The 13445-nt window shown below is 32.6% G+C and overlaps 2 protein-coding genes across 2 annotated transcripts; both read right to left on the bottom strand.

Annotated features, from left to right (window-relative positions):
* Positions 1-1897: 1897 nt before the first annotated feature.
* LOC102604341 (uncharacterized) lies at positions 1898-4773 on the bottom strand. The gene is made up of 5 exons (XM_006359887.1): positions 4462-4773; positions 4305-4382; positions 3181-3262; positions 2798-2940; positions 1898-2337 (listed from the first exon to the last, which is right to left on the bottom strand). Exons 1-5 carry the CDS (start codon positions 4759-4761, stop codon positions 2128-2130), a joined length of 813 nt encoding a protein of 270 aa, XP_006359949.1. The 5' UTR covers positions 4762-4773; the 3' UTR covers positions 1898-2127.
* Positions 4774-5436: 663 nt separating this feature from the next.
* LOC102604006 (long-chain-alcohol oxidase FAO4A-like) lies at positions 5437-12859 on the bottom strand. The gene is made up of 3 exons (XM_006359886.1): positions 12775-12859; positions 8616-8885; positions 5437-7299 (listed from the first exon to the last, which is right to left on the bottom strand). Exons 1-3 carry the CDS (start codon positions 12808-12810, stop codon positions 5482-5484), a joined length of 2124 nt encoding a protein of 707 aa, XP_006359948.1. The 5' UTR covers positions 12811-12859; the 3' UTR covers positions 5437-5481.
* Between the last annotated feature and the right edge of the window lie 586 nt (positions 12860-13445).

Raw genomic sequence — 13445 nt, 5'->3', positions numbered from 1 at the left:
GAGTGTCTTTTATGGTTGGAAGTGAGGAAATGTTTATTTGTTTTGGTTTTGAAGAGGTTTATGTGGGGATGGGGAAAATTTGAGGTTAATCACACATTTTCTATAATTGATGGGATTATATTATTGTATAGTTGTAATAGATCTTATGATATTTTCTCCCCTCTAAAATAGTCATAGCGTTTCATTTTTCAAGAATTATTTCATTAATTTTTAAAGTTAAAATGCTGATCAAAAGTCATATAGTTTAATTTTTAAAAAGAAAGAAATTATGACAATTTTGAAAAAAGGAAGGAGTAATAAATAAGGTACTTTTTTAAAATTAAGGAATTCATTTTTCAGTCACCTTTCTTCAATATTAATAATAAAGAAATTTATATTTTACTAAAACAAACATAGACAATATTAGGTATTATACTAAGATGATTAAAATTTTGTACTCTTATGATGTATTTATATTCTCTTTCTACGAAGATGATAATTAAACAAATAAAAGTATGTTCTACTATGATATTAGAGTAGATAAAAATATTAAGTTCGAATCTTATATCATTTATTATATATATATATATATATATATATACTTGTTCATGGAAAAGAGTCAAAGTCACTCAGGAAAAATATGTGAAGATAATAAGTAATTAAAGAAAAATATATTATTTTTAATACCTTAATCTAAAAATGAAAAATGATCACACAACTTGAAAAATTATGACTAAGAAGTTTAAATTCTCTTCTACAAATAAGAAAAAAGGAAAAATTTCTATTAAGTTACTCAATTACAGGTCAGATTGAGGAATTAGATAAATTGCACAAAGACAGAAAATAATTAAATGCATATTTGAGCTGTTGAGCTGTATTTGCCACCGAATGATGCAATTTTGCAAAATGATCTGGAAAGCAAAAAGACAAAATAAGAAAGAAACTAAAAAATAATAATTAAAAAATTGTGGAATTTGGTATTTTAGATAGTGAAATTTCCACAAATACCAATTTATGGTGGCCCCTAGATTTGGATGCTTACAATTAGTTTGTCACAACTATTTTGAACCCATTTTTAAAAAAAATAGACTTAAGTGGAATGAGTACAATAATTTACGGTGAATCTTAGTAGCTAAGTCGATTGCATACGTGAACTCTCACCTATTGATAATGATTTGATTCTCCACACCTATTTTTTTAAAAAAAGGAAAGAGTACTATAATTTACAAATATTTTGATAATTAAATGAGATTTTTAGACAACAAAGCTAATATGATACCAACAATACTTTGCCTCTTTTCAAATATATAAGGATTGTATGATTTTTTTTAATAAAAAAAATTGTTCTTTCAAGAATGAGGGGTTTAGAATTAATACTTAGTTTGAAACTTTTGCGAAGCATATTAAATCTTAAGTAGATTGAATCGTACATTTAAATATGTTGTTTTTGAATATTCACAAAATCTACTATAATTATTAACTATCTTTCAAATAAAAGATAATATATTTCGACTTTAGGTTATATTTTCTATTGAACCATCCCTGATTTTGTATAGATATATATAAAGTGATTTTTTAAGACAAATACAGAACATAGGCTAAAACTATTAAATTTTGCAAACTAATAAATAGAATGGTAGCTCCACTCTGACGTGAGACACAACAAACAGCAAATAACTATTTATAGTAAAGGTTGTTGTTCGCATGAGATATTATCTTAGCCTTACTGTTTAAAGTTGACACGAAATTTTATCCTAAATATCTCAATTAAGATTTATACCTTTTAAACATCCGTAACAGAATCTAATTGTGACATTTCAACACTTTTTGTTGACTTAAATCAAATTCAGTTTTTCTTCTTGAATAGAAAAGTTGAATGTTATAAATCTCGCAATAAATTATAATACAAAGAAAATACAAGAGAGCTCCAAGTTTCACACAAAAGATGTTTATATTATACATTGCATTTGTGTAATATACATAGGAGCAATAGACCCTTGTGGTCCGATCCTTCTCTGGACTCTGTGCATATCAAGAGGGCACGGGGCTGCCCCTTTTTACATAGAAATATGTACATGTGCAAGAACATGTAAAACATACCACAGCATTTCATTAGGAAATGTAGACTGCAAACTATCTATGAAATGCTTAGTTCTCATCAGTGAGTCTTGAAAGGAGATAGAGGCAGCAAGAGCAAAGAAGCACAGAAGCTGCAAAGCAAAGTAGATCAAATGGTGAATGTATAACAGCCCTCTTGCTCTTGTCAAACAAACCGATGAGAAGAAGCATCACGATAACATGTCCGATTTTGGTTTTCAGCCCGCTCACAGTAGTTATTTCCAACCATCTTGGTCGTTCCTGGCAATTTAGTGACATGTAGAAAGCAAGAATCACATTGTGTGGAGAGAATCATTCAAGCAAGAAGGAACCAACATGAACTGATCCTCTGCCAACAAACTAGACATTGGTGATCATAAAAACAATAAGTACCGATAACTACATGAGATCTATGTTGCTCAGACTCTCCAAAATGTTGTTGCACCTATGTCGGATACTCTAAAAATGCACTACTTTTGAAAGATCAGACACGAATCTAAATTTTTGAAAGAGTCTGAGCAACATAGCATGAGATTCATTGAAAAGTAGGTAACCCTATGAATTGCATCAGCACGGAGCAAGAAATTTTCAGGGGTCCTTAGAGAACAATTGGATGGAAGAGACTACAACATATAAAACCAGAATATAGAGTTGTGCAGGTGCAACTTAGTATTGACACAAGTTTAGCTCATAAAAACATTTTCAAATTACTGAGACTTACCTTTAGAGTGAACATGCCGAAGAGATTTGATCTATATGGAGTTGTCTCCCCTGACATTGATTTTCCTTTGTCAAGATTGCTGATGAAGAGCTCATAGAGACCCATACCGAAGACTAACATCACTGTTCCTAACAGGTACATATCTAGAGGAAATATAATACATCGTCAAGAACTTCTTAAACTAGTGAAATTGAAACTAAGAGATTGTGCTATGGTAGAAATCATAGAACATATTAGAGCAAAGGATGAATATCCAAGGAGGATGACAGTATAAAACTATAACGTGCATCGGGAGCTACTCTGCATAGCAAATCATCAGATAGAAAGGAGGATAGATAGACTACATTTACGAGAAGGAACACAAGTAGTAATTAATGACACACCTATAGCTTCGACAAGATGCACAATAACATTAGCTCGGCTTGCAAAGTACCCTTGGAATGATGCAATCACACATGAGCAACCCTGTTAATGGAGAAACAAGTTAGTTTAATCATTTACTAGTATGTTCCAGACATTAATATACCATTAGAAGGTTATACTTTATCACAGACAAATATCAAAGCTTAGAGGACTTTGACATTAATCCAGAAATGTTGTACTTAACAACAACTGAATTACATATTCTCTTCTTTTTATCAGTACAGGCTTGCAGTGGCAGACACAAAATTTGAAACAGTAGTAGCAGGGAGATGTATGAATGTCTCATACATCAGATAAAGTTCATGTCATCTTAGCGCAGTGATTCGTTTGTTTTCCTTGACATAGGCAATTCTTGATTCGTTGTTGCTACCTATCAGTTGTAACTCTCCATATCTAGTGGGTAATTATACTGTTTGAAACAATAATAATCCATAAAAAGGAGTGAATTTAGGCAACAAAAGATAAAAGTTATCAACACAGAAAATAAGCATTTCATCAAGCACAGGAATACTCTCAGATTACAATACTTTCTAAAATAATACTAGTTGTAAAACTCATCAATATGTCAAGATCTTCCAAAAAGAGTAGATGACTATACTACAAAGTTCAAAAAACATGTAAAAGAAAAGGGATAGACAACACCACAAATTCAATCTAATTCACTCCAACAATCCAAATAAAGGAATAATCTCTAGCTAAATTATCCGTTCTTTTAAACTTAACGACTAGAAGGGGGGCCTTGGCGTTACTGGTAAAGATACTATTATATGACCGCGAGGTCATAGGTCGAGTTGTGGTAAAACTTAACAACTTGAAAGGGAGCCTTGGCATTACTAGTGAAGTTATTGTTATATGACCAGGAGGTCATGGGTTCGAATTGTGGTAACACCTCCGACAGAAATGCAGGATAAAGCTGTGTCCAATTAGACCCTTATGGTCCAACCCTTCCCTGGATGCGCGAGAGCTTAGTGCACCGGGATGCTGATCATCCTTTTAACTTAACAACAAGAAATGAAACTCAATAGCAATGCATAATCAAGTAAAAAAATGATCAAAATACAAAAGGGTTAAAGACTAAATTTACCTTTATAAAACAAAGAAAAGATCCAATCAAGGAACCCCACACTGCAAGAATCGCGAAAAACCGACAGCTATAAATCACCTGCAAGAAATCAACCCAAAATTTCAAGAAAATCATAAAAAGTGAAAAAAAAATTCAAATCAAAAGGCAAAAAAGTCACCTTTTCTAGGTTTTTCTCTACCCCTTCAAATTTTTCTTCAGGAATATGAAGCATACTTGTATCAGTATCCGATTGAATAACTGGTGCTGATGGAACATGAACTGTAGAATGACTACAACGAGCAGTAGATAAAGTAACAGGAACTTCAAAACCAGAAAACTTAAACAGAGGTGCCCATTTCACAAATGAAGCTGATTTTGAGTTCTTTAAAATCAAGATTGGAGCTTTAGGATTTGTAGATAAACCTCTAGTACAAGGTTTCATGGTGGAAGAACAAAAATACATAGAGAAATTGTGCATGAATAAAGTTAAGTTACAAGATAGGAGTAGTGTAATATTGGACTTACTTTTTTGTCTTTTTTTATACTGATTTTCATTAAGTGGAAGAGTATTGGCCTCACATGTAAGCTTAAAGTCATTTTCATTATGCTAAAGAGCAACACATGTAACTTCCAACAATTATAAAATTTGTCAAACTTATTATTAAAGTTTTGCTCCTGACCCGAGACTCGATCCCTGACCCAACCAAAACTTGGACCCCAGCCCAGATGACCCTGACTCCTGAGCTTCGACTTAGGATACAGCTACAACCCCGACACAACCCTACTACGGGATCCAAGTCCTGACTTTGACCCGATCCCAACCCTGACTGGGACCACACTTTGACTCGAAAAGCGAAACATAAGTGACCTTGACTTGATGATTGATCTAATCTTTGGTGTATAAGCTGACACACTATACACTAAAATATCTGTTATACAAGTAAAGTATGAATCAACTAATATATGATCTATTTAAAACTTAACTTTTTATAATAAGTATTATATCTAAACGCATGGTTAATAGTACATATTACAAATGTTCTTCCGCTTAGACTTTTAACTATTACAATTAATGCTATATCTAAATTCTTGATTATAGTATATATCCCAACAACTTACTCATAAGTTGAAGGGAGAGATCATACTACACAAACTTCAACAAACAATTCTTCATGGTTCCCTTTGTACTAGTGTTGTTTTACCCCAACTTTTGATTCTTAAGAAGTTGGAGCACAGATTGTGCAGTGCAATAAGAAATGGCCTGAATTGTGACCATTGGATTCACTCCAATTGCTGTTGGACACACACTTGAATCACCAAGAAATAAACCTTCTACTTCCCATGTTTCTCCTTTAGAATTAACCACTGAAGTTTTTGGATCAACTCCCATTCTACAACTTCCCATTTGATGTGCTGAACATATAGGAACTGAATGTTTTCCAATTTCTATTGAACTTTCTTCTTTCACAAACCTCTCAAACTCCTTCAAACTTGCTTCGTTCACCTTCAAACTCCTCCCTTTTTCTTGTTGAGTTCCAATCTCTTCTGCACCAGCAGCTGCCAAGATTCTTAGTGTCTTCTCTAGGCCTGCTTTTAGATTTTCTTCGTCAGTTTGATCCAACTTGTAAGATATTGAATATGGTGAAAGTGCTTCCCCTGATCCCTTGTCCCTTGCCAACGCGAAGATATACGCTGTTCTTGAATATTTGCTCATCCTCATCTTGAAATCTAGTCCTGAAACCCATGGCATTAGTGCTGAAAACATTCCAGGGTGCAATCCTGGTGTCTGTATGACTGCACCATATCCTGATCCTTCAAAATTCGCCACGACTTTAGACATGGCTGTCATTATCCCTCCTTCATAACTTTTCTTCTCTGCTTTTGGCCATATTTCATTAGATGTTGATGGTGAATCTGGAAAGTATCCCCAAGCGATGACGACTGGATGTAGGTGTAAGTTTCTGCCAATATTTGGATTCTTTAAGCCACTCCTCTTGAGCAATGAAGGAGTGCTAAGAGCACCACAAGCTACTATTGTGACTTTTGATTTCACCATACAAATTTCTCTCATCCCTTCAATATTTTGAAATGCAAAAGCAACTCCAATAGCTTTTCTTTTTCCTGAATTGTCATTCTTTTCTTCATGGATCACTTCCAATGCTTCACATTCAGGAAGTATTGCACCATTTCCCGATTTCACCAAATCGACTAGCCATGTCTCAGCTGTTCCTTTTTTCTTCCCATCTTTGCAACCCATGCTGCACCATCCACAATAATGATCCGAGGGCGCGTTTGTAGGGATTGTTTCCACTGGATATCCTAATTCTTGACACCCTTTTCTCAAAATCATGTTTTGAAACCCTTCATCTTCAATTTCAGACTGAACTCCCATTTTTTCACATACAATCCTCAAAGCCTCCTTGTAGAGTTCACTTTCAAACAGTTTAAGATTGTAACTTTCGGACCACTCTTTTAGTACATGTTGTGGAGTTTGAATCGAAGCTGACCAATTTATCGTCGAGCCACCACCAACAGTTGATCCAGCAAGTAGTATAATATCCATGTCCTTGGTTGCTACTATTCCACTTCCAAGGTACATTTGATCCATTGAAGTTCCTTCAAGAAGTGAAAGATTACTTCTTGCAAGATAACTTCCTTTTTCTAGGACAAGCACTTTGTGTCCAGCATTTGCAAGGATACCAGCTATAACTCCACCACCAGAACCTGAACCAACCACCACAACATCACTTTCTATAGTGAAAGCAGGGCACTCTGTGCTTCTCTTTGCGTTCTTGAAATTATGCGGTTTTGATACAGAAAATCCTAGTTTTTTCAGCCTGTCAAATGTTATTTTCTGTGAATTTTTCAGACTGATGATTCCTTCGTAAAGTGGTCCAAATGGTTGATCATCCTTTTTCTTAGAGTTCATGTTTTCTTGTTTTTGCTTCTTGAAATCTAGATCAGGTCCAATGTAGCCAAGTGCTTTCCATGATGGATTCTGACTTTCCTCATTCACCTAAAACGAATAAGATTTTCACTTTCGAGAAAGAAACAAGAAGGAATTATGGAATATATTATTTACATGGATGTCCACTCCACCATCTTCCCCCTTAATATCATGTTTATGACATTCTCTGTGTTTACCTCTATGCAATACAACACATAGAGAATGAAACTCATATTGTAGACACACTTGAAAGATGAAAGTTATCTTATGTTGTTTCTTTTATCATATATTCTTCTTCTTCTGAGCTTAATTTTATAACAAGGTTTTATTTACAACATAGTTCAGACAATATCTTTGTAGTTGCATTCTATATTGGATATAGTATATGAACAAAGTCGCACATGAACAGCACAAAGAAACAAGAAAAAATTACCTACTTTAGCAAACATAGTTACTATATCTACTGTACATAACTATAGTTTTAATATATTACCTAACATAGCTATTATACTAAAGTTTTAATATATTATTAACATAGCTATACTTAAAGTTTTACAGTAAATCTCTCCTTTTTTTCCCTCTCTTACTCGCGTCTTTCCTCTCTCTGTTTCACCTCTCTTTTCTCTCATTCCCTCTCGCTGCTCACCGAGTTTTGCATATGTGTATCTAATATATGTATATGTATGTGAGGTTGGGAGAGAGGTACAACTTGTAACTGATATACAACATGTATCTAACAACTCTAATCCTCTCTCTCCAAACTCTCACTCGCCTCTCTTCTCTCGATCTCGCAGGCCTCTCTCCTTTCCAAAACTATTGCTATGGATAATAATTAGACATGCTATAGCTATTATGAAGCAAATTTACCCCTTGGTCCCAAAAGTAAAACTTAATAAGTTAAGATGTACAAAAAGAAAAGAAAACGAAAGTGCCTATCAAAAATATCTAATTGCATCTGATTAGAAAGGAACAAGAACCTAATACTACATACTGTTTTAATTAATGTTCTTTAATGACACAAACCAAACATTTCTAAATTGTGCTAATTAAATGAGTTTATGTTCATTGTATTCGTTATCTATCACATATCATGCTATATTTTCTTTTATTTCTCAACTAAGATTGTAGACCATATGGTTTAAATCATGTTAAAAGTATTGAATTCAGATGAATCTAATATTCCAAAACATCTCGTTAAGTGTCTACTTGTTCACACCCAGAGTTGGAGTGCATAAATGTGAAATGAGGTCAATTAGTTAAATGACATATTTATGTATTGCGCAAAAAATAAAAGACTACATCATGAGAGATACATTGTTTTATTTTAAGATGAATGATATAGAATTTAATCAACTAATAACTTTTATATTAATTAAATATAGTACCTGAGTGAAGAATACTAGGAGAACTAGTACTTTCATGGCAAAATAGAGAATCCTTAGGAGTTTGAAACAACTTGTTGCCCATGATTTAACAATTTCTTCTCTTTTCTTTGGTGAAATGTTAGAAAAATTCTGTAAATATGGAAATTGGGTTGACAAGCTTGCTTTACCACAAAGTATAAATGTTCCAATCCTTGTTGATAATAGCCATAGTGCTAATTTGCACAAGTTCAGCCTTGGATGTTGCAATCTATTACTTATCATCCATGCCATCTGAAAAATAAATAATAAATTAAAATCGAGGATGGGATGATTAATACTCTTAGTCAGCACTGGAGATAGAATTTTCACTTAAGCCGGGGTTAATCACGTACGTATTAAAAAAAAGGAAGAAGACCTTATATATATATATATATACTTACATGTTGAGGAGTTCCATTCATGGATGCTGAAGTTTGGAGGAAGTTAATGAAAGAATCATCATCAATATTATTGTCTTCTTGATGATCATGATCATAGGAATTAGCATCATGAATTGAAGGTAAAAAAGTGTCACAAATAGAAGTAAGAGAGTCCAATTGGTTGGAGGAAAGTGTCACAAACTTAACATTTTTTCCTGTGATTTTTTGATCCATTTTTCTCTCTCAATGTTCCTAACTTTTATTTTTATTTTTTTGAAAATATTGCAAAGTTCATTTAGTTAACGTGGTATTTATAGGCAAGGGGATAATGAACAAATCAAATGTGACGTTTATATGTTGAGGGGGGGGGGGGAGGGGGAGGTGGGTTTATATGTGACTTTTCAACGGTTTATTTTGCTTAAATGTGGTTGAATTTTTTTATTTTGGTTACACCATTAGTTCCATCTCGTCATTTGTGACTTAGAGGAACTGATCTTATTGAATTCTGACTTGTGTAGAAGATTTTAGGCACGTTTGAGGAAAAACGTCTTTCTAAATGATGGATAATGTGATGACACATTTAACACCAAAATTATGATATTTCGATAGTTTTCTTGTCTTGGAGTCTAAGAAAATGTTAACTGATTATCGATTTTACTCACTATTAAAAATTAATATATACAAAAGGGGAAGAATACTGAAACACGAACCTAATACCACATTGTTTTAATTAATGTTATTTAATGACACAAGCCAAACATTTCTAAATTTGTGGTTGAAGGAGTGGGTTTTAACTAAACAAGAAACACGATGGCATTAGATTGGCTTATGTTCGTTGTGTTCGTTATCTATCAAATATCATTAGGTTGGCTACGAAAACTTCTTTCTTTCAAAGTTGTCACAATTGAAATAATGTCATATAGATTAGTTTGGTACAGACCTAAGTACGTGTAACATTAATTATTTTACAAAAAAGATTTATATATGTCTTTACGATATTTGAAATTGAGCAAATATAATGTGTCTTTTAATAGTTTGGCTCATATATATTCTTACCTTCCGTACCTCGTCCAAGTATGCCCTTAATTTAGTATGCAAAATTGAACATAAGACCTCATTTGTTTTCATTACAAATAAGTGAATTTCAAGAAAGATTAAGATGTGTATTAAAATTTAGAGGTCTGCATCTAAATACACATGAATATTAAGTTGTTGCATTAAAATTTGAATACTAAATAATTAAGATTGATTATATCTTTTTTCAATATCTGAATGTGTAATAGTCGTCTTTGTTTAAAAATAATAAATATAAAATACTAAATTAATATATTGTAATATTAAATTAATGAAAAATTTAAAATTTTCATGACAATTGGTGATGGTGATAACTAACCATAGTGATCGTGTGTTACCAATGATGGTGGTTAGAGCAGTATCTTGTTGTATAGTGATTGACATAATGACTAACCGCAGTTGGTGGTGACAATTGATAATTAGTAGTGGAATGATATTGATACCTAATGACGATGGTAAATGATGATGACGATTAATTTTGGCGATTGACACTAGTGGTGGTTGTAGTTGGGCTGAGGATGATAGTCGTGGATGGTAGGTGGTAGTAATTGACGGTGGTGGTAGTTATAACTAAAATGATGGTTATGATGGTGGGTAAAAGTAAATAGAGTAGCGGTAAACTGTCATATTTATTATACATCTTAATGATATAAAAACTTTGTTATAGATCTTAATCAAACTCATGAAGTGTTGTAAGAATAAGAATAACAATCACACTTTATGATTAAGATCTGAATAATTAAGATTCAGATCTCGAAAACAACTGTTGTTGTTGATGTCATGTGATTAAAGTCGATGTAGATTTCAAGTATTTAAACGATTGTTGAAGCATATGTTTTCTTGGGAGAAGATATATATTGAGGTGAGTTACGATACGTCTTTACTAAAGTTCTTTCCTCACAATTAACATGCCTTTAAGGTGTTTGTAGAAATGTATTGGAACAATTAATGAGTGTTTCGATTAAATCGAGCAAGCAGGCATTATCTATGAAAGTTTATAAATGTTTAGCTAATCATGAATTCTCATATTCTTAGTTTTTTACCCAGAATTTTTAAAATTTATTTTCATGGCTTATTATGTTTTAAATCATGATACTAGAAATTATGTTCAAGAACTTGAAGGTAGATTTTTCATTACAGTTATCATATTAGAAAAAAAATTAGACACAAGGGGTAACAGAAAGAATGTTATGGAACTCATATTGTAGAGACACTTGAAAGAAGAAAGTTATCTTATGTTGTTTCTTTTATCATATATTCTTCTTCTTCTTCTGAGCTTAATTTTATAACAAGGTTTTATTTACAACATAGTTCAGACAATATCTTTGTAGTTGCATCCTATATTGGATATAGTATATGAACAAAGTCGCACATGAACAGCACAAAGAAACAAGAAAAAATTACCTACTTTAGCAAACATAGCTACTATATCTAGTTAAAAGTATTGAATTCAGATGAATCTAATATCGCAAAGCAATATCTCGTTAAGTGTCTACTTGTGCACACCCAAATTTGAAAGACATAAATGTGAAATGAGCTGGCCAATTAGTTAAATGACATATTTATGTATTGCGCCAAAAAGGCGGAATGGTCTGATGGACCCTTATACTTGTATGAATTTGTATTATGAATCCTTCTACTTAATCATTTACCAAATGAACCCCTGAACCCATTGAAATTTAGTATTTTAAACCCTTTTCTCACATGGTGGATAGTGCGTGTAATACACCTCCTACATGTCAAATTCCACCTCATTTTTAACTGCCACGTACGAAATAAAATGGTAAAATTAAATTAAAGTCCCAAATTTTTATTTGAAAATTCTTTTTCTCCTTTTCCAATTATCTTCTAGATTTCTCTTCTTCGTCCTTTCTCATTCCAAAGGTTTTCACTAGTAAAATCTCACGACTCGTTCAAATTACTCAACCCTCATATTTTCTTATTCACTCATCCTCCATATTTCTTTTTCTTCCCCTCTTTGTAATTTTGGATCAATCTAACTTTTTAGTTTTTTATGATTTTGTGTTCTGACGATTTGTAGAAATTGGTGTTGTTGATAGCTCCGACGATGTTAAGTTCGGAGGAAACGAAATACTTGTTGAAGAATAGGATCGATAAGTCTATTTATTTGTTTGGAGCAATGAAAGAAATTTGTTACTTGTGAAAATTCTTTGTAGAGTAATAAAAACTGAATTTGTTCAAGAAATAAATGATCCTTTGAAGAAGATGAAAGGAAACCAACCTGAAACAAGTAAAAAAATGGAGAAAAATTTGGAGATAAGTAGAAAATCCCCCAAAAAAAGCTTTTTTTTTTGTCCAACAATGGTATATGAATAAATGGGGAAGAAGATACTCTAAATTAGGTCAAAACTTGACATTTTCAATTTTTTTGAAGACCTCACGCTCTTGAAATATGTGTATTACACGCACTTTAAATAAAAATGCGACATAGGATGACAGGTCAAAAAAAGGGTTTAAAATATCAAGTTTCAATAGGTTTAGGGGTTTAGTTGATAAAATATTAAGTAGAAGGGTCCATAATACAAACTCATACAAGTACAAGGGCCCATCAGACCATTCGCCCGCCAAAAATAAAAGACTACATCATGAGAGATACATGTTTTATTTTAAGATGAATGATATAGATTTTAATCAACTAACATTTATATTAATTAAAAATATAGTACCTGAGTGAAGAATACTAGGAGAACCAGTACTTTCATGGCAAAATAGAGAATCCTTAGGAGTTTGAAACAACTTGTTGCCCATGATTTAACAATTCTTCTCTTTTCTTTGGTGAAATGTTAGAAAATTTATGTAAATATTGAAATTGGGTTGACAAGCTTGTTTTACCACAAAGTATAAATGTTCCAATCCTTGTTGATAATAGCCATAGTGCTAATTTGCACAAGTTCAGCCTTGGATGTTGCAATCTATTACTTATCATCCATGCCATCTGAAAAATAAATAATAAATTAAAATTGTGGATGAGATGATTAATACTCTTAGTCAGTTCTGGAGATAGAATTTTCACTAAAGGGTTAATCACGTAGTACTATACATACGAAAAAAAGACCTTATATATACTTACATGTTGAGGAGTTCCATTCATAGATGCTGAAGTTTGGAGGAAGTTAATGAAGGGAAAATACATTAAAAAACCTCTGAACTTGGCACGAAAACTTACTTTAGTACTTAAACTACATGAATGTTTAAATACCCCCTAAACATCTTTGAAGTGATTAAAACACCCCCTAAGGGATGATGTGGCAGAGAGAGTGAGTGCACTCTCCTAAAAGTGCATGAAAACAGAGAAAAAAAAGCTGAATTTTTAAAGCCCTACACATGGCCTTTTTTT

Source organism: Solanum tuberosum, unplaced genomic scaffold (assembly GCF_000226075.1).
Source record: "Solanum tuberosum cultivar DM 1-3 516 R44 unplaced genomic scaffold, SolTub_3.0 scf00303, whole genome shotgun sequence".
NCBI classification, from domain to species: Eukaryota; Viridiplantae; Streptophyta; class Magnoliopsida; order Solanales; family Solanaceae; genus Solanum; species Solanum tuberosum.
This window is presented reverse-complemented; position numbering and strand designations above follow the sequence as displayed.

Excerpts from the sequence above, each read along its gene's own strand:
- LOC102604341 (XM_006359887.1), bottom strand. The coding sequence starts at position 4,761 with ATGCACAATTTCTCTATGTATTTTTGTTCTTCCACCATGAAACCTTGT. Across the intron at positions 2,941-3,180 it reads GCATCTTGTCGAAGCTATAG|ATATGTACCTGTTAGGAACA; the intron begins GTGTGTCATTAA and ends TATTTCCTCTAG. Across the intron at positions 2,338-2,797 it reads TCGGCATGTTCACTCTAAAG|GAACGACCAAGATGGTTGGA; the intron begins GTAAGTCTCAGT and ends CTAAATTGCCAG.
- LOC102604006 (XM_006359886.1), bottom strand. The coding sequence starts at position 12,810 with ATGAAAGTACTGGTTCTCCTAGTATTCTTCACTCAG. Across the intron at positions 8,886-12,774 it reads TCCTAGTATTCTTCACTCAG|ATGGCATGGATGATAAGTAA; the intron begins GTACTATATTTT and ends TTTATTTTTCAG. Across the intron at positions 7,300-8,615 it reads TCCTAGTATTCTTCACTCAG|GTGAATGAGGAAAGTCAGAA; the intron begins GTACTATATTTA and ends TATTCGTTTTAG.